At 49.5% G+C, this 21,014-nt stretch overlaps 1 protein-coding gene across 2 annotated transcripts in view; it reads right to left on the bottom strand.

Moving 5' to 3' along the window:
• Positions 1–21,014, bottom strand: part of BZW2 (basic leucine zipper and W2 domains 2) — a 56,521-nt gene that overhangs the window by 21,993 nt on the left and 13,514 nt on the right. For both annotated transcript variants that reach the window (XM_074195419.1, XM_074195418.1), the window contains exons 2-5: positions 12,384–12,448; positions 9,206–9,382; positions 2,919–3,022; positions 1,280–1,345 (exon numbers count right to left, since the gene is read on the bottom strand). In XM_074195419.1, the coding sequence (XP_074051520.1) occupies positions 1,280–1,345; positions 2,919–3,022; positions 9,206–9,382; positions 12,384–12,441 (405 nt within the window). In that variant the 5' untranslated portion in view covers positions 12,442–12,448. The remainder of the gene's footprint in view (positions 1–1,279; positions 1,346–2,918; positions 3,023–9,205; positions 9,383–12,383; positions 12,449–21,014) is intronic.

Below are 21,014 nucleotides of genomic sequence, written 5' to 3'. Positions count from 1 at the left end.
CTCATTCTAAATGTGGCATGCTCCACATGGAGCCCTTTCCCATAAAACAGAGACCCTAGCACTGCATCATGGCCTGAGGGGTAACTAGAGGAACCCCCAGGGGAGCAGTGACATACATGTCCTGGGGATTGTGCATCTAAGGCAGGGCCTCGCCCATGTTGGCTGCAGCTGAAGTTGGATTCCAACCATCCTCCAAGGCAGTCTGGAAGGGGGTGTCACCAATGGGCATCACCCAGGCTGAGGGTTTGTGTGTCTGCAGCTGGTGGTCCTCCACCTCTCCCCTTCCCCACCACACATTTTGTCTTGGGAAGGGGAGGCATGAGGGTGATCATGGACTGAGTGCCAGAGACTGGCAAGGCCACCTCCTCCCACCATTATCTGAGACCGTGGCATCCTTGGTGAGGGGCTCCTCCCTGGCTTGGGGCAGTTCAAGAGGCTCTTTGGCATTCAGGAGGTGACAGTAATATAAGTAAGACAAATGCATTTGCTTAGAAGGGAGAGATTCCAAGTCACCAGGATGGCTCTGATGCTACCAAAGGAGGGCAGCCATCGAATGCCAGGCATCCTTGCCTAGGCAGAGCCCAGCCCCTTCTACTCAAGGCTCTCGCACCCAAGCCCAAGTCAATGCCTTCATTTCCAGGTTTGCAGGGAGCTTCCCCGGTCCCTGCCGCCCTTCCCCGCCTTCCTTCTAATCTCAGACCTTCTGATCTAGGCTTCCCATTCACTGGGGGGTCTGAGTGGGGGTCCCCATTCTAACAACCTCTGGCAAGGCCCTTGCTCCTAGCATGCTGGCCAGGGGAGGCAGAGGAAATCCTGTCCCCAGGTCACACCAAGTTCAGCCCAGTGCTACTTAGACATGGAAGTAGCCAGGACTTTTAGGAGATGATCTGGAGCTGACCAAAGCCAAGAGCCAAGAGCTGGGGGTCTTCCCTTCAGAGTCAGACATCCTCTGGACACAGCAAGATCAAAGATGGCACGATGGCTGGAGCACCGGCTCCAGTCAGGGCGGCAGGGCCTCCAATCCGACCTTTGACTGCAATCAGCGGCTGGACCACTTCCTAAATGGCAGACAGCCGTCCCCATGCTGATGACATTAAAGGACCCTGGCCACCGTTCCTGGTGACGAGGTGGGAGATCATTCTGTCAAGCTCTAAACCAATGGCCTGTCACAGGAAAATTCCTCCGACTTAAATACAAACACCTCCACACCTGGATAGGAACCCTGGGGTTGGGGGATGGGGGTACTGGAACAAGATTTCCATGTTTTATCTGAAATTACCTTTTTGATTTCATCTTCAAAGGCCTTTTCCAAATATTTGTATCGCCTAATGAGCTTGTTGAAGACCTAGAAGAGAAGGGAGACGGTAGCAAGTCGTAAGGAGACGAGCTTCTGCGGCATCAGAAGGAAGAAGGACAGTTTCGTTGGTCCAGATTTGCCCTAACTTCCCCAATATTCCCACACTCCTCTGCCACAGTCCTGTGGCAGTACAAGGAGCATCCCTCCCCACCCTTGAGGAAACTGAGGTTCTGGGAAGCAGATGAGATACTCAAGGATAGGTCTGTATCCCCAAACTTGCATAAAGCAAAAGCAAAATAACCTGGACAAGGAGCTGGGGGACAATAGGAGTCGTCACCCATGAGGGTGGAGGCTTGCTCTGGGTCACCATCTGATACGAGTGTGGGGGCAGCCAGGTAATGCAGCGGATAAAGCACCGGCCCTGGAGTCAGGAGGATCTGAGTTCAAATCTGATCTCAGACATTTAATAATGACCTAGCTGTGTGGCCTTGGGCAAGTCACTTAACCTCATTGCCTTGCAAAATAAAAATGAAAAAAATAAAGAGTGTGAGGAATAGCACACTGGCCCTGGAGCCAGGAGGACCCAAGTTCAAATCTGGCCTCAGACACTTAACTATCGCTAGCTGTGTGACTTAACCCCACTGCCTTAAATAAATAATTTTTTAAGCGCATGAGGAGGAAGCCCTTAAGCACACTGGAGAAGCAAGAGGGGGAGACCCCCCCAAAGGGAAGGGGAAACTCATTGGCAAAACAGATGTGCCAGATGTGTCTCAGGAAACCAGGAACCAGGACCGAGAAGAAGGGAATAGGAAAGCCTCAGGTATGCTGGGAAGGGAAGGGGCTGCCATGAGCTGAGACAGGGGAGCAGGGAAGGCTCTGACAAAGAGGGAAGCAGAGTTTTCAAGCTCTGCCCTGAGGCACCCCCAGACCCCTCGCAGGCAGCTATGATCAGAAGGGAAAAGAAGATGCATTTTATGAATTAATCTAGGAAGCTCTTCAATGAGGAAACGTCCTCTACGAGTGCAGGTCGGCACCTCTTCTGAAACCTGTGGCCTTAGAGAGTTGCTCAGAGCCTACCCAGGTTCACACAGCCAATGCTTCAGAGACAGAATTGGAACCCAGGTCTTCCTGAAGGGAAGTTATGAAAATATTTTTCCACTCCTCACTTGGATTAACAGTCTCACACAGACTTCCTAGAAAAATAAGAACTTTCTAGAGCAACTATAACTTACAAAAGAGGAAACTGAGGCAGAGAGGTTGAGTGGTCTGCCAAGATGTCACAGCTAGGGGCGGCTAGGTGGTGCAGTGGATAAAGCACCAGCCTTGGAGTCAGGAGGACCTGAGTTCAAACCCAGCCTCAGACACTATAATTACCTAGCTGTGTAGCCTTGGGCAAGGCACTTAACCCCATTGCCTTGCAAAAACCTAAAAAAAAAAGTTACAGCTAATCAATGAGACTCAAGCACAGGTCCTCGGTTCCGTCTCTAGGACCCTTCTCTTGGTCTCTCATTGATAAAAGGGATGAGGACCCGGGTTGGACCATTGAGTCATGCATGGGGTCAGTTGAGGCTTTCCTTATCCTCCTCCCCTGAGGGTCCCAGTTTCCTACCCCAGGCCTGACCTGAGCATAGTTTCTGATGGCATTGTGATCTTCGGTGGCAAAAAACACACAGTGGGTGGTCATCTTGGTCTTGTCCCCATCATCTATGCGAGTCCCACCAGGGGCTAAAAGAGAGAGACGGCAGCACAATCAGTAGATGGAACCAGGAGATTTCTTGACTCTAGTCGGGAGAGGCAAGAGAGTTGAGGACATGGATTGACACGGGGGGGGGGGGGGGCACCCAAGAGAGGTTTCCTTTCCTTAGATATCATAACTCCTGTGAGAATAAAGAGGCTGAGAGAAGTAACACAGGCAGTCTTTCTCTCATTTGACTTATTCAAGGAAACAATGGATGACCATTCAGGGAAACTGAGGAGACCCTCGAGGATTAGAGGAAAGTCCTTCCCATTCAGAGGTGTGATTTTGTGATCACAGAGAGAGAAAAATATTCATATTCACATTTTAAATGCAGAGACTGAAAGAAAGGGAGAGAGGGAGGGAAGGAGGTGGAGGGAGAGACAGAGAGGAGAGACAGAGAGAGAGAAGAGAAGAGAAGAGAAGAGAAGAGAAGAGAAGAGAAGAGAAGAGAAGAGAAGAGAAGAGAAGAGAAGAGAAGAGAAGAGAAGAGAAGAGAAGAGAAGAGACAGAGGAAGAGGAAGAGAGGAGGGAGAGGGAGAGGGAGAGGGAGAGAGAAGGAGGTGAGGAAAGGGAGACAGAGACAGGGACAGACAGAAAGACAGAGACTGAGAGACCTGTAAACCAAGTGTAGAATGAAGCTCCTAATGGGATGGGAGAAAGGATCCAGTTTAAGAAGTCGCCAATTTGAGTAAACACATGTCAACATGTGGCTCATCCCCATCCAATCCCCACACGTGGGACCCTTGCTCCAGGCCAGCCACCAGGCTCGGTCCCGGGCTGGCCAGTCCCTGCTCACCAGGCACCACCATCCCACTGAGGGAACAGGACATGGACATGGAGTGATGATGAGGCTTATATAAAATAATACCTTAAGGAAGCAGTGAGTGACCAATGTGCCCAAGGAAAGGTGAATTCAAATGTTACCAAGGCTGGAACAAACTGTAATACTAGAAAATTGTGACATAACCATAAGTGACGCAGCCAGGAGACCTCTGGGACACCTGGGATCCTGCAAAGGGGAGGGTCTCCTTGGGTCCCTGTGTCCAGCCCCCCTGGAGCCGTCCAGAGCAGGCAGGGTCACATCAATCCATCTTTCCCACTGACTAGACTCAGGCTCCAGAATCTGGAGTGAGAGGCGGGCAGTGCAGGGACCATTTGGTCCAACTTGGAACTGCCCAGTGAGGTTTCAATTTGAACCTACCTATCTGCCTTCACCACGTGCTTTCTGAGGGCAAGGTGTTAAGCTGGGCGAGGGAGCTACAGAGACAAAACCAAAAGCAGCTCTCGCCCTCGAGAAGCTTACATTCTACTAAGGGAAACCACATGGACAATGATGAATACATCCAGAATGGCCAGCAGAGAGAAGACAAAGAACCATGGGGGTGATGAAGATGAAGGTGATGATGATGATGATGATGGTGATGATGATGATGATGACAGTATCTTTATATCCACTATGATCTCATTTGACCCTTACAATAACACAGAGAGGTAGGTATCATTCTTATTCCCATTTTACAGATGAGGTAACTGAGGCTGAGACAGTGATTGGCTTGGACGCACAGAACTTCTAGATATCTGAGGCAGACTTGAACCCAGGTGTCTGGGGTCCAGGTCCAACGCTCTGCTCCCCACACCAACTTTCTGATCAGACAAGAAGTCCCACTTGAGGGGACCCTCAGGGTGGCATGGAGGATTAGGGTGAAGCTCAAGAACAGAGGCGAGTCCCTGCCGAGAAGGGACAGCAAGGTTAGGCAGCCTGAAGAATTCCCCAAAGGGGAGGCCCTTTCTGCCAGACCTAAGCTGGCCGCTGTGCCTCCTCAGCCCCTACTGCTCCTGACTTTGTCCTCTGGGGTCCAACTGACTGGGGAGCCTCTGTGTCCAGGCACAGACTCTCAAGATCCAATTACAGCACATTCCCCTTGGAGTCCTCCCTAGGTCAAACACCCCACTTCCTTCCTTGGCTGGTCCTCCTAAGGCAGGGGGCCAGCCCTTTCCCCTGGTTGCCCCCAACTACTCACTCTCTCATCCATCCCACAGAGGGGAGGCATGAACTAACCAGAGCTGCAGACCTCCAAGATGAGCTGAACCAGGTGGAGAAGAGTTTCCTGACCATAGGACAGGTAGGAACCGGCAATAGGGATTCATTCATTCAGCTTCGACTGTGCCAAGGATGGGGGTATTTGGAAAAGGCCCTCACAGAGCTCACCTGCTCTTGGGTGAGAGAGCAAGCCAAGAGCCAGTACAGACAAAGCCTGGACAGAGCAGATGGAAGGAGATCTCTGAGGAGCCACTGGTACTGTTGGGAGGGAGTCGTGGAGAAGCTTCTTTTTTCGGCAAAGCAATGGGGTTAAGCGACTTGCCCAAGGCCACACGGCTAGGTAATGATTAAGTGTCTGAGGCCAGATTTGAACCCAGGTGCTCCTGACTCCAGGGCCTGTGCTCTATGCACTGCTCCACCTAGCTGCCCCAAGAGGCTTCTTATAGAAGGTAGATTAAAGTTGGGAGAAACCTTAGTGGCCAATTAATCCAATGCCCCCATTTTCCTGAGGCCCAGAGAGGTGAGGCGACTGCCCAAGGCCACACAGGTACACGACAAACCTCCCCTCTCTTGCATCCCTCATTCTGGTGGCCAGGCCTCATCTCAAGACCCCCAAGACCCTACAGTCCAGTCTCCCCATCTGGGACCTGGAAAACTGAGTTGGGGAGCCCCCATCCTTCATGAGTTTGGTCAGCATCTCCCCGAGCCGAGTGATCCGGACAAGAACAAGTTTGGGAGGTTGCACCCAGTGGAGCAGGCCTGGGAGGGTGGCCCAAGGAGCCCTTCCAGGCCTCTGCTGATTAGTCGGCCTCCCCCCTCCTTCTCTCACCCCACCTCCATTCTAACTCAGGTCCTGACACAGACCTCCTGGGTCTCTGGGACCGAGAGCTTTCCTCCCATCTGAAACCCTCGTCTTCCCTGAGGCTCAGCCGGCAGCACCTCCTTCACGAGGCCTTGCCCCCTGGTGCTGGATCCACTGGCCCCTACCCTGCTCTGCCTTTGCCTGTAGCCCCTGTTGACTTGCTCCATAGACGAGCTGCTGCCTTCTCTTGGACTGTAAGCCCTGAGGGCAGGCCTGGCTCAGTCCTGGGCTTGGAACTCCAATGTCCAGCCCAGAGTCTAGGACCTGAGGGCCGGGGGCAGAGGCCGGGCTCGCTCTGGGCACTGACCAGCCCTGGGGCCTCCCTATCTGGGTCAGACACTAGAGGCAGAAATAAAGAGTGCTGGCCTGGGGTGGGGGGTCAGAGACCCCTCCCTCTGACCAGGCTCAAAGGCTGGGGGGGGGGGGCCGGGGCTCCCTGATCTCCTTCCAGGTCTGACTTCACGCCTGATTCTGGACTTGCTGCTGCCATGATCCTGGGACAGACCTCCAGTAGAAGGGCCCACGAGGTTCTATTTCCAGCTGGGAGGGCATGTGAGCGATCGGGCCCCCTCGGGCCCCCTCGGGCCCCCTCAGGCCCCCACCAGGTCTGCTCTTGGGAGACCGAGGAAGTGCGTGGGGGGGGGCACGGCTTGAACATGGAGGGATCCGATTCAGGGAAGCTGAACAAGCTTTATACAAAGCATCTTGTATGCCTGCTGTTGCAACCCAGAAAAACCCCGCAGCTGCGGACCCCTGTGAGGAGGGACTGCATGGACAGGAAAATGCTGTAGACAGACCCATAAAGATGTGGATGTGTGTGTATATGTGTATGTGTGTGTATGTATGTGTGTGTGTGTGTTGTGTGAGTGTGGTGTGTGTGTGCCTGTGCCTGTGTCTGTGTCTGTGTGTGTGTGTAGTGTGTGCCTGTGTCTGTGTATGGTGTGTGTGTCTGTGTGTGTCTGTGTGTATGTGGTGTGTGCCTGTGTGTGGTATGTGTGTGTGTGTGTGTGTGTGTGTGTGTGTGGTATGTGCCTGTGCCTGTGTCTGTGTGGTGTGTGTCTGTGTCTGTGTGTGTGGTGTGTGCCTGTGTGTGTATGGTGTGTGTCTGTGTGTGTGGTGTGTGTGTGGGGGTGTGTGTGCCTGTGTGGTGTGTGTGTATGTGTGTCTGTGTAGTGTATGTGTCTGTGTCTGTGTGTGTGTGTGTGTGTGGTGTGTGAGTGTGGTGTGGGGGGGGGTGTGTACCTGTGTGGTGTGTGTGTGTGTGTGTGAGAGAGAGAGAGAGAGAGAGAGAGAGAGAGAGAGAGAGAGAGAGCAAGGGGACTCCTAGGGGTTGTCATAAGGAGGGACGGCATTTCCGTCATGGGCCATGCCAGAGGCCCACTGATGGCTAATCCTGCATTTTCCTTCTCAGGGGCCCACAGAGGAGGACCCCATCCGCCACAGATATAGGAAAAGAGGATGAGTTCCTTCCTTTTGGGGTGGGGGTGGGAGGGGTCAGTAGACCATCAGACCACCCCCCCCGGCCATCTCTTCCACCTTCCAGACCCCTAGCCCATGCCCTGCCTCCATCCTAGACCCCCCAGGGTACACTTCTCTGCTGTGTCTCACCCAAGACCCCTTCCACCATTCCCCCCTGCTCTGAGATGACCTCTAGTGTCCATCAACTCCCCGCCGGCTGCCCAGCCTCCGTGCCGGGCCTCATGGCTGCCCAGCCACCATTCCTGGGTGGGTTGTCTCGTCCCTCAAGGGCAGGGACTGATCGCATCCCTAGACACTAACCCCCTCCCTGGGAGTGTGACTATTCATTCCTGGCTGGCTCCGGGTGACTTTGGGGAGAGGGCCAACCCAGCCCCACCAGTACCTAGACAGAGAAGCTGCCTTATGATTTTGCTTCTGATTTTCTGGTTTTCTGACTTGATTTCCACTGGATCCCCACATTTGACTTCCTGCACATCCGTGTCTCACCAAGAACAAGGAGGGTCATTTCTCTTCAGTAAATGGGTCACAGGAGCGACCTGGGAAGTGCTGCCAGCCTCGGCTGCTTAGGAGGTCACCCCTGGACATGGGACCTCGTCTTCCAGAAACCTGCTCCTGCTGCCCAAGTTCCATTGGACTTCCAAAAGGAGCAGGAAAATCCTCAGAGGAGGAAGGTGCCACTGCCAGGGAGGAAACTCTTAAATGCCAGTTAGCAGAATGCCAACCTGCACCCAGCAAGAGGGAACTGGGAGAGTGACTCAACCCCAGCAATCAATGGCAATCCCATTTTGTTCATCATGCAGCTTCGGACACAAGTGTGGGTAGATGAGTGTGCTATGTGCCCACATGTACAAACAGACACACACACACACACACACACACACACACACACACACACACAGACAACTGTGATCTCATTGATTCCTCCTGCCACAACACCGACCACAGTCCATCTGGGCCTGCCCGTCTTGAGGGATACTCATTCAAGTCCTCCCATAAATTCAGTCCAGGAAGTTGACCCAGCAAGTTGAAGTCCTCCCTCTTCTCCCTTGACCCTGGTGCAGACACTAATGGGCACACGGCCTGCTGCCCTCACGCTCGCCATCCATCTCACCTTCTCCTCTGGCAACATCTTGTTCCCACTCTTGTTTCTCATCAGTCAGTGGTGGAGCCCCTCACACCTATGATGCCCTTTTCTGAGGCCCTTTTGGTGAGATTCATTTCTAAATAAGAGGAGACAGGTAAGTTCTCTGTCTCCCTATCAGAAGCACCTAGGGCATTGGGTGTCCCCCACCCTGGGGGGAACCCACTCTTCTGCAGGGTATATAAACGTGAGTCTACCACCACAATTGTCCTTTGGTCTAGGAAGGACGGTCATGACCACCCCTTTCTTAATTAATATCCTGACCTTATTAATAAAATGATTAAATTACTCGAGCTTATGTCTTTCAAACTTCTCAAATCTCCACGCCACCAAAAATGGCCATTTTCAAAGCACCTTAACGTTCACAACACCTCATAACAACCCTGTGATTAAGCGCCATGTTTATCTCTCCATTTTAAAGCCTGGAAACTAAGGATTGAAGAGATGATGGCAACTGCTAATGATCGCTGGGGCGGGGGGAGTCATCTCCGGAGCCAAGTTCCAGAGCAGGATCCCCCCCCCCACTCGTCCTGCACGCTTCGCTCCTTGGACCCACTCCGTACCACTCTTCACTAAATGAACATAATGTTTCCCTTGTGGGCAACTTTGCCCAGACCCCAGAAAACATCCCTGATGGGTCGGCTCACCTAGCATGCTGCCAGCCACCAGGATATCAAAGAGTGTGTCTGCATAGCGGCGATAGTCCAGCCTGGAGCCGGTGGAGTCCAGAAATTTGGCTACTGCGTCAAGGTCATCCCCAGCATCATTGAGGCCCTGGACAAGTGTATCCCTGAAGACAGTGGGTTCAAACTTCTCTTTTTCATCTAAAAAAATGGCATAAAACCATATCGTTTAAATTCATGGGCCCTCTTGGGAAAGAAACACAAACTTGATCCAACACTACACACAGGCAAAGCAGGAACACCTTCCGGGAGGGCAGAACTGGAAGGGTCTTCAAAGGTCACCTTTTAGGACAGAAGACGGCTCTGCACTAGACCCACAGGTGGGCCTCTACCATGTGATGGGGAGCGTGAATATTTGCCAAGTGCTCTGCACGTGTTCTTGACTTCCTCTGACCTCACATATCCCTGGGGACAAGGTGGACATGTCCCCATTTTACTTAGGGAGACTCTGAAGCGAAGAGCACCTAAGTGACTTTTCCAGGTGAGGAGGCTCAGGGCCCTGGAGGTTTGGGGCCAGCCTGGGGCTGTGTATGGGGCCTCGGACTCTTATAGCCTAGCAGAGTCCTGGCCAAGGGAGCCTGGCTGCTCTGGCCCCTACCCAGAAGCAAGGTCCCGGTGACCAGACAGGTCCCTCCTTCATCTGCTCTCATCTCCCACTCTTAGCTAGTCCTTAGTTCAAGAGGGAACTGCCCTGGTTTAGTCGTGTCTGACTGTGGGGAAGATACAGAATCTTCCCCGGCTCATCTTTACTGATAAGGAACTGAGGTAAAGAGAGTTAGGGGACTTGCCCAGGGTCACCCAGCCGGTAAGAGTCTTCCTGACTGCAGACCTGGCCCTCTGGTACTCCCCGGCTGCCCTGTAGTAGGGAGCAAGGCACCAGAGAAGAAGCAGTTTTCTATGTACTGGGGGTGTCCCATCAATATATTGGGATTTTACTGAACTATAAGAAAATGTGTCCATGATGAATGGAGAGAAGCACTACAGCTTCTCTGAACTGATGCAAAGTAAATTGAGTAGGAGCAGGAAAACAGTCTATACACTGGCTCCAGTGATTTAAATTGGAAGAACTCTAACAGAACAGATACTGATTGTACATGGCCAAGCTCGACCCCAAAGAAAATAGCAATTCCCACCCCACGACGCCACCCTCAGGTTCTGGCAGAGGTGGGCGACCATGAAGATGGAATTCATATCCAAGTTTGCTTGGGTTTTTTTTTTTAATACATTGGTTAGTTATTTTTTAAAAGTTTTCTTTCTCTTTTTAAAATGCTTCATTATAAGGGATGCCTTTGTGGAAGGCATGCATTGAACTATATTACTAATCTTAAAATAAAAGACAACAGAAATTTTATTTAAAAAATGTTTAAACACTTCCCCCACTATTTTACCCCATCCAAGTCTTTTCTTCTCTTCCCTTTCATCAAAAAAAAAAATTAAGTCTATACCAGGCACTCTGACTTCTCTTTGCTTAGTCATTCCTCAACTGTAAAATGTAAAAATAATTGCATCTATTTCAGAAACAAATGGGATATATTGGTAAAATGCTTCGCACAGCACCTCAGAGTAGGTATCAGATAAATGCTACTCATTATTATTATTGCTGTTGTTGTTGTTGATGATGATGATGATGATCCAGCAAATGAAACTCCTAAATCAATAGGGCTTGTATACAGTAGGCACATCATAAATACTTATTGCATTGAATCAGTTAGAGAAGCATGAAGATCCCTATGAATGCTGAATTCCCTCGAAATGAGAATAGGTTGTCAAAGAGGTAACATGACTTGATTTGCCCATCTTTGGGGTGATTTACACAGCTGGTTTCAGACAAAATCTACACCTGGGGTGACCCTAACTCGAAGTCCAGATCTCTCTCCACTTTGATAAGTTGCCTTTCTGATCAATAAATGCCCATAAGGATTTTTAAATGGTGCGTTGCCCCCAAATACAAATATTAAATGTTGTCTGTAACAAATACCAACGTTGCAAAGGTCTATACCGATTATCTGTGATCTACAGAAACAAATAGGATACAGACTTGTGTCTAGACATTTGAGCTGCTCTTAAATACACAAATACGTAGTTTACAAATATTAGATATAAGCAATCTATAAATATAAGATAAATATACTTGCACATACATTTATATATTTTGGCTATTCATTTCTTGGACTCCATTCAGAGCCTCCAGGGCTCCCCAAACCACATAGTTCTTCCCTGCTGACTCTCATTCCCCCATAAGAGTCACTGAAGAAAGGTCGTCCACCCACCCAACATGGCTAATGAGGAAATCGCTTGCATGACTTCCTATGTATAATGGGCATTGCACTTCCTCCTCCTCAGTGGGTGAGAGAGGGGAGTGGGGGGAAGAGGATTTGGCTGGGAAATAAAAATGAAGAATTTTTTTATAAACAGCATCCCTAAGAAAGAGAAGGAGGAGACCGCTCATGGGCAAGGGCATTTCCCCTGGCACATCTGAGGCCCGAGTCATCCTTCAGCCCTCAAGCCAGGCCCCAGGTAGGGAGCCTTAGCGGGAGAGAGGAAGCTCCGAGCAGGTGGCTGGTCCTTCTCAAGCTGCGGGGGACCCAAGTTGGGAACCAGGGGGCTCTGGGTGCCAGCTTTTGCTGAGCAGGGACCTCTGCTACAGGTACTGTCCCAGGGCTCCAAGGTTTCTCGCTGAGTCTGCGGGTGACCAGTACTGTGGCAGCCTCTCTGGTCTTGGCCCCAACAATGAAGCCACCATCCAGGCCCAGATGCTCCCCTCCCCTCCGTGGTCCGGTGCCACTGGACTCCGTATTGGCCAGAGCACGGACTAGACCCTTTGGGCATGTTCTGGGTTACACTGCCCACCATCGTCCCTGGTTCTCCCTGCACCCCTTGGCAGCCCAGCAGACACGTTTTCCTTGGGATGTCTCCAAACCTCTCACTGTGAGACTTCCTACAATTGCCCTCCTCTTTCCCCAGCTGGCTGAGACCAGCTGCCACATTTACAAATAAGGAAATTAAGTCACAGAGGCAGCTCCAGGGTCTCTCTTCCCAACCCTCCATCCCTGCCATGGCACTGACTTCTCTTCAAGACTGGGCCATCTCACACACACCAGGTTAGGAAAGCTGAGAGACATCAGCCAGAACGGCCACTTACCCCTTTTCCGAGTTTTGAACCTCTGGCCTGTGAGCACCGGCTTCTGATGCTTATTCATAAAATTTCTGGAAAACAAAGATGACGTGGAGGCTTGAGGACTGTTTGGTCATTCAATAAAGACTAGTTAAGTGACTATGGGCAAAGCAAAATCCATGGTAAGCACTGGCAAAGGCAGTTAGCCTGGTGGAGGGAAGAGTGCCAGGAAACTGGGAGTCAGACAATTTGGGTGTGAATCCTGGATCTGCCCCTTGAGAACTGGGCAACTGTGGACAAGCCCCTGCTCTCCTCCCTTTGATCCCATCTATAAAATGGGTGTACTGATCCCTTCCTGTACTGGGTCTCTCTGAGTTTCCATCCCTCAGCAGGTCAAACCATACCTAGAGCCCAAAAGAGAAAACTGAAGATAACCTGAAGCATCCTAGGAAGCAATCATTAGAACTGACCGAGTAGAAAGGTGCCCACCCCCCAAAAAAGGCTTGGGAAAATTGGCTTTATTTAAAAGAGTAAAAGAAGCCAGAAGGAAAAAACCATGAATGGGAGCCAGAGGAACTTAGAGGGGAGATCAGTCCATTTAGAAAGCAGTCAATCCACAAGCAATGATCAAGAACCCAGGCACTGGGCTGGGGCCAGAGAGAAGAGGGAAGGAAGGAGGGAAGGAAGGAAGGAAGGAAGGAAGGAAGGAAGGAAGGAAGGAAGGAAGGAAGGAAGGAAGGAAGGAAGGAAGGAAGGAAGGAAGGAAGGAAGGAAGGAAAGAAGGAGGCAGGGTAAATCCATTATGAAGTGTCTCATGGACCAGACACTATGCTAAGTGCTGGAAACACAAGGACGACGCTGAAGCAATCCCTGCCTTCTTCTTCCAAAGGGTAAGAGTTCCATAGGACTATTTCATTGTGTCTAATTTATCATCCTGAGGACCCAGGCAGGGCTTGGAGACTCTGGGTACTTAAGAAATGCTTGCTGAATCGAGAAGAATAAATATCATGAAGAAATTACAAAAGAGACTAGAACAACTTTGGAACATATAAACTCCCACCCATACACAGACACACACATGCATATACACTCACACATTTGTGCACCTGCACACACATGTGGCAACTCAAACACACACACCTGGGAGTGCATCAACATAAATACACACATAGCTCTGTGGTTCATTAGTGGCTAATCCTGTAAACATCAGTTCACAATGTAGTCTCCTTGTCTGTCCCACGAGAGCCTCTGTCTACCAGATCTAAAATCATCTTTCTCACTCACATTGTTTCAAGATCAAAATCAGAGTCTGGAGTCCAGCATCCTCCCAGGATGCCCCTGACTTTCTGGACAAGGAGCAGAGGCCACATGATTACGCATGGGGTGGGGGCAGCGTTTGGACTGAAATTCCCTTCACCTCTAAAACTCTCAGCTGTGAGATCTTACCCAAACTGCTGAGACCCGGCTCAAGCATCACTTCCAGAGATCCCCCCCTAAGGTTGCAGAACCCAACCTCTCTGCACCTTCTCATCTTGAAGGACTCCAGCATGTGCCCTGAGTGCCTCACGAGGGGTCCACCTCCATGCTGAGAGCATTCCTCTAGAGCTGCTGACATGATGCCACTGAAGCACAGAAGTTGTCCACCAAGTACTTCTCACACTAAGGGAAGAGGGTCTCAACATGGGGTGTGAGCTCATCCAGTTCTGTGTGTGTGCACGTGTGTGTGTGTGTGTCACATACACCCCCTACACACACCCCTACACACACACACACACACACACACACACACACATTTATATACATCTCTATTGCCATTTGAGTAGACTGAAATTTCATCTGTGGCTATCATCTTTCATGGATCCCAGCCATATGGCTTCATCACTAGCACAGTGATGCTGTAACAATGGATTCTCTTTTCAAGAACAGCCTTAGGATGGGTACCAGCCCTGGACCCGGTCCCGAGGCCTCCATCTTTCTCTGGCTTTCGATTATGAGGCCCTGAAGTTAAATTTGCGTGCAGATGATCGCTGATTGTATGGAGCATCAAACTATGGCAGAACTCCTGAAATCGGATCCAGAATCACTCAAGAGTTTGCTCTGACTGCCTATGGAGGAAAAACTAAGTGGATGAGAAGTGTCTATTGCCCAGATAACGGCACACAGTTGAATGGACAGTCTATGGGGTTGGGAGTCAGTGTAGCTATTTTGGGAAAAGTCCCTGAGAGATATTGGACCAGATCTCAACAACCATTTACTTTCCTGAAGGAAAATCCCATCTGATTCACTATAAACAGTCATTACATTGGAGTTGTGCTTTGGAATATTCCTACAAACTCTAAAGTAAAACTTCTCTACCTCCAAAAGAAGAGGAAGTGATAATGATGATGACCCACAATTATTTGAAGCCATATGTCTGTGAGTGTGGGAGCGAGTGTCTTTTCCCCAAGTCCTCCCTATCGCCATCATTGACCATGTCTGATGTCGTTGGAGGCATTCCCATCTCTACGATCTCCCCAGCATATAGCAGAGTGTTTGCATAATAAATGCTCAGGATCACCACCACCATTGGCATCATTCATATTTCAATATCACTCTCTAATTTACAAAACAATTTCCTCACAAAAAAAAATATGACAGGCATGTCGGTTGAGGAGCCTGAGGCCCATGGTTAACAGGCTTGGACTCTAGGACAAGGACTTGATTTTTGTCTGAGATGGCCCCAGGTGCTTGGGGAATGAGTGAATGAGTAAGTGAATGAATAAATAGGAGAAATGGTACAGATGGATAAATGAATTATAGAATGGATGGATGAATAGATGGATGAATACATGTTAATTTTACTACAGTCAAGGTCCTGCAACGCTTTATCCTCATCCACACTATGGATCAGAACATTAACCAGATTGGTTTTCAGTAATGTTAATGAGATTTTTTCTCAATGATATTTAGTGCATTTCCCTACTGAGCAATTTCCCCACAAATGCTGAGAGCTTTGATTGAATTCTCTTCACCCTTTTGCTATCTCTCTTTTAGCCAGTCTTTCTCTCCCCCCCTCTTTAAAAACAGAACAAAACAAAGAAAAGCAAAAGTCCTATCCATTTGCTTGGATATTGGCCATCCACTTCCTCCACTTATATAGTTGATAAGCAAACAGTAGGTTACCATCAGCACTGGGGCTGCCTAATGGACACTGCCTGAAAGATAATCCTTCCCTAATTCCAGATTAGACTGGAAATAGAAATTCCATGCTGAGCTCCATGGGCAGATCCAATATTCCAGGCACCTGGTGCTTGGATGACTCAGTTCCATGTGCAGAGTCCTGGAAAGAAGGGAGGACATTCAGCCCCCTCGGCTCCATTCAGGGGCTCCTTGGTTGGCACCCCCTCCACTTCTAGAATAAACATTTCCCTTGGAGAAGGAGGGCTGCTGCAGAGAGAAGCGATACCCTCAATAGGGCCCACCTCCAAAAACGGACGCCCATGGTCTGCTTGGGGTCAGCACCTGCTCCCTGGGGCCAGACTGGCCAAAGGGTTCAAGGCTCCCTAACAGAGCAGTTCTGACCAAGCAGCCTCTGTACATGGGGAGCAGGCAGGAAACAAAGGGGTTCTTTAACCGAGGGTTCTTGCTCAGGGACTCAACACCGGGCAAGGGAGCTCTGTCAGCAATTATTTCAAAAGGGTCAGAATCCAAATCTCCCGAAGCTGCCAGGTTTATTATACATGTAGTTCTCCTGCTTACCGAGCATGGACCGCAAACACACCCCATTGGGAACACAAGCCAGCTGGGTGTTGAAAAGAGCCTTGAATTTGGAGGCAAGTTCCTTTCCAGGCTCAGGGCCCTTACTGTGGGACCTTGGACAAGTCATTTTGCTTTCCTAGATCCCCTCAGATGAGAAATGAGGAGATTGGACAAGATGACCTCCAAGGTCTCTCCCAGCTGTCAATTCCCCGATCCACCCACGTCCTCCTCCGGACACTTCTGCGTCATCACGCTTTATACCTGATCCACAGGCAAACCTTTACCTCGAGGTCCCCAGTCTGCTCCTACCCACTGCCCTCTGTCTGGTGTTCTAAGGAGGCTTATTATTTTGCCCTGAAATGCTTATGGGGTTGGGGGAGGAGGGCAGAGGAGGAGGAAAAGGAGGAAGGGGAAGAGTCGCCAGGCATGTGTAGAGGCAAATGTCATCCACAACCAAATACAGCAACAAGTCCTCGGACTGAACTGCTGCAAAGAGTTGACAGCTCGGGCTGGTGCCATCCCCCAAGAGTTATTCATTGGCACGTACGCTGTGTCTTCTATATTTAGAACTCCCTGGGCCCCTCTAATCCCCTTCAGCAGCAAAGGCCAGGCTTTATAAGGTGCTCATTAGAAACCTGGCCTGCGAGGGGCAAAGGCACTTTGAGCAGGGGCACATGCCTGCCAGATGCTGGGAGGCAGCCAATGGCCCTGCAGGCCCCCAGACACTGACTCTGGCTGAAGCATAACCATCACACATGTGGTCAGATAGGCGATGAGGACAAACAATTAAGAAGCAGAGAACAGTGAAAATATGCAAGCTTAAAAAAAAGCAATTAATGACTTTCGGAGAAAATCCTCATCTAAAAACACATCTAAGGGTGGCATCAGTGATGGTGGCCCCTTCACTGAGAATAAGAATAGTCACACACTGGGAGGGGGGCCTCAGAGACCCCCAAAGCCAAGCTCCAGAGGGAATGGTGGGAACAACAGTGGGATCTCATCAAGGACCTGCAAGTGGGCCCTCGTGGCCTTTGGTGCCCATGGGGCCCAGGGCGAGCTAACTCTCCCTCCTGTGCCTCTTTTCTCAAATCTGTAAAGCGGCCATCCTCTAGGAGAGGAGAGGAGATCCATGCGGTCACATTTCCCCGTATGACCTCAGGGGAACCACATTCCCTCTGGTTCTTCATTTTCTTCACCAAAGGGTATGTCATTTGATGCAAAGGCCCAATGACCAGGCTCTCTGATCAATCCGTCTTCATAGGCCTTCACTGGAAGTGAATAGAAGCTCATCCTAATGCCACTCTCAAGGGCTACCCCACAAGGCAAAACCAGGGCTACCTCACAAGGCAAGGGCTCTGGCAAGTCCAGTCCAAGGCTCCAAAGGATCCCACTGTAGGATTCACAAACACTGTCTAAGCCTGGATGGACTCAGCCTCAGGAGGCTGGCCCCCTTGCAAGGGTTTCTTTGGCCATAGCAACCCAAGAAACCAATGACAAGGGACCCCAGGCTTGTTCCTGCTCCTGCAGTAATGGTGGCTAAAGGGACTGAGCTTCTCATGGCCCTACAATTATACATAAGCATTAATTGTTGGTGCTCTAAGGCAATGAATGGTCCATCAGAGCAGCATAGCACAGTGGACTTGGAGGTACCAGACCTGGCTGTGACACTTGGCCACTGTGTGACTCTGAGAAGGTCATTTACCATTTTCTGCCTCAGTTTCCTCATCTATAAAATGTGAATGATAATAATGGCACTACTTCCCAGGCATGTTTGGATGTTCAAATGAGCTAGTCTGGGCAAAGGCCTTTGTAAGTCTTTTGTAATATCAATCGGGGCCGTCTTGCTACAGAGGAAATGAAAAGACAGAGAGATGTGGATCACAGGTCAAGGGGAGAAGAGCTTCCCCTTGGACAGGCCCATTGAGGAGTTGGCAGAGTTGGTTTTCCCAGGCCTCTGAAAAGCAAGCATAAATATGGCTTCAAGGGGGCCTATTGGTCGTCTCCTGCTGTAGTGTCTTGGGACCATGTGTAACCAGAACACCAGGTCAGTGACTCTGGCTCATATAGATCTGCTGGTGCAGAGCATAAGAACTACATTAAGACTCTCCATGTTAAACTGAGGGACTTGAGTGCTCTGGGGAGCATGGGAGAAGAGAGCAGAGGAAACTCTAGCCTGGGCTCAAGAAACCAAAGAGGACCCCCCCCCCAACTATCTAGGACCCTCCCAGGTTTGAGCAATACAGACACACCAGTCCCGCTGACCACAGACATGACCTCTCCAAACAGACAAACATCCAGACACCGGCTCCTTCTCCTTCTCCCCCATCTCTTCTTTTGCCTCCAAGTGCCATGATGCTCCTCTTCAGTAGGAGCAACATAGGGGTGTGATTGGAGAAATGCACTAAAAGTTGGAAGGACTAGAGTTCAAATCTCATCTCAGCCAATGGCTTTTAGCTCTGGGTGATACCAAGCTGTGAGACCTAATCTAAGTGACAACCTCTAGATGTCTCAACCAATCTTGTAGATTCATTATAATAAGGATAATAATAATCATTTAGTAGCTGGCAGCATAGTGCATAGAGAATTGGGCCTGAAGCCAAGAAGTCATCTTCCCGAGTTCAAATCTGGTCTCAGACACTTACTATCTAGATGACCCTGGGCAAGTCACTCTACCTTGCTTATCCTAGTTTCCTCATCTGCCAAATGGGCTAGAGAAGAAAACGGTAAAACATTTCTGTATCTCTGCCAAGAAATGTCCAATAAGGTCATGAAGAGTCACATGACTGAACAACAATAATCAATGATTCAATAAAGAATCGTAAGCTTTCTAGAGCATTTTACATCTCATCTATTTGAATCTCACCACAATCCCCCCAAATAAATCCTATTTCTCCAGTTTCCAGATGAAGCTGAAATGAAGAGAAAGTAACTGACTTAGCCAGAGATTGTGAGTTGGAAAATGTCTAAGGCAGACCTTGAAGCCAAAGCTCTCTAACTTTTAGTCCAGTCCTATTTAATCACTGCCTCTGCTATTGTAGAACCACTGGATCCTAGATTTCTATCTGGAAGGACCCTAGAGGTCGTCCAAGTCCTTCCCTTTTTTAACTGAAGCCCAGGAGAGGAAATGCCGTTGTAGAGTTCTGGAGATGAAACTGGAATCCAGGTCTTGCTGCTTCTTCATCACAACACAACATCCTATTTTATGTTAGGGGATCCCCTCCCATCCGAGGAACCACTGCCTCTGAGGGAATCCCAGCTCCTTCATGTAACTACTTATCTCCTCATGCAAACTTGGTGATGTTCTAGGTAAGCAATGATGTCAATCATATAACTGCCACAGCAGCACTGAAATGTGAAAAAGGGGGCACAGTCCAAGACCAAATGAGAATAACGTTTGCCTTTCTCAAGATCAATAGCTCATTAGGTAGCTTAGCTTATTTCTCTTCATTCAGGAAAGTCTTAGTTATCTAGGTCTTTAGAAAATGTAGCTTTAAAAAAAGCTTTCCCTATTTCTATACTTTCTATATTTTTTTAGCCATCATTTGGATAGTGGTGGTCCTGCCTTAGGAAGAGAGAGCTTGGTCAGGGTGATGGATTCACCTTCAGGACACTGAAAAGGCTGAAACTGTGTGGGTTGTTTCCCATTGTGCCCGATTGCCCTGATGTGAACCTCAACCAAGCATCAGAACAAGATTTCAATGGATCTTTGATTCTTACAATAACTTGGTGCTTTCCACTTAGGAGAAACAGTGAGATTTCTGGCTGAGAGAAACTGGTTATTTTTTTCTCAAGATGCAAAAAACCTCTCCCTCTACACTCACTTGGAGCTATAAATAAGCAACGATTCTGAGACAAGGAAGGCTGGGTTGTCTGAGCTCAATCACTGAGTAAGCAAGGTCTTGCCACTGGATGGTCCTGAGGAAGGGCCTTCATTGGTCAGATCAATCCTGCATCCAGAGCTTTGTCCACTTGTGGGCAGGAGGGTCGCCACAGCTGACGCTACCCTTGCTCCCCGATCACCAGCTCCAGACGGATACCCTCCTTTGAAGGGAAAGCTACGCCTTCCCAGGATGCCTTTGCCCCTTGGGGATGTCATTAGGAAGTTGCTCCGAGAGCCTAAATTTGTCCCCTTTCATCTTCTACCTCACTTTTTAGTTTTGCTCTTTGGGGACAAACAAAAAAAAAAAGTAGACTCTCACTGAATAACCTTTTACTGGAAGGACTCTGAATAAGCTATTTTTAAAAACCCATCATGCTACAGAATGCTACAACTCAACTTCTGTGGGAAATTGGATTTCCTCATCACCACTTGCCTGTCCTGTCCCAACTTCCTTCTTGTCTCAGCTAAAATCCCACCTTCCACAAGCCTCTCTTCATCCTTCCTAATCTTAATGCCTTCCCTCTAATAACCCCTGCCTTTGGCTTAGCACATGTTGTGTTTGCTCACAGCTACCTGCCCCCAGTCAGATTATGGGCTCATGTGCTCATTGATCATCCCTTGGCAGAGCGCAGTGCCCCACTTAATAATCATTGATTGACTATCTGCCATCCAAGAGCTGACCTAGTGAAGTTCAAAGTCATTGCCAGAAGGTTGTGAACTGAAGGCAACTCATAAACATGGTCTATGAAGCTCTAAAGGGGTTGCTACCTACATTGGTGGATAGAGACCTACACTAAGGAAATCACAGAGGTTTCTTATTATAAGCAAAAGAGAGAAAACCATTTGTTGTGAGGGGCTAAGAACAAGGATGATCCTTTCCTAAGCCCGAGTTGACCGTCAAGGTGGGGGATTGTAGAGGGAGGGGAGACTTGGAACCAAGAACACCTGGATTCAGTTCTGCCCCTGTCACACACTAACCATGTGACCCTGGGCCAGTCATTTAACCCCCAAGCCCCCTCACCTGTAAAGTGAGATACTGG

Source organism: Macrotis lagotis, chromosome 7 (assembly GCF_037893015.1).
Source record: "Macrotis lagotis isolate mMagLag1 chromosome 7, bilby.v1.9.chrom.fasta, whole genome shotgun sequence".
NCBI lineage: Eukaryota > Metazoa > Chordata > Mammalia > Peramelemorphia > Peramelidae > Macrotis > Macrotis lagotis.
Note: the sequence above shows the minus strand (reverse complement) of the source record. Positions and strands in the feature narration are given on the sequence as shown.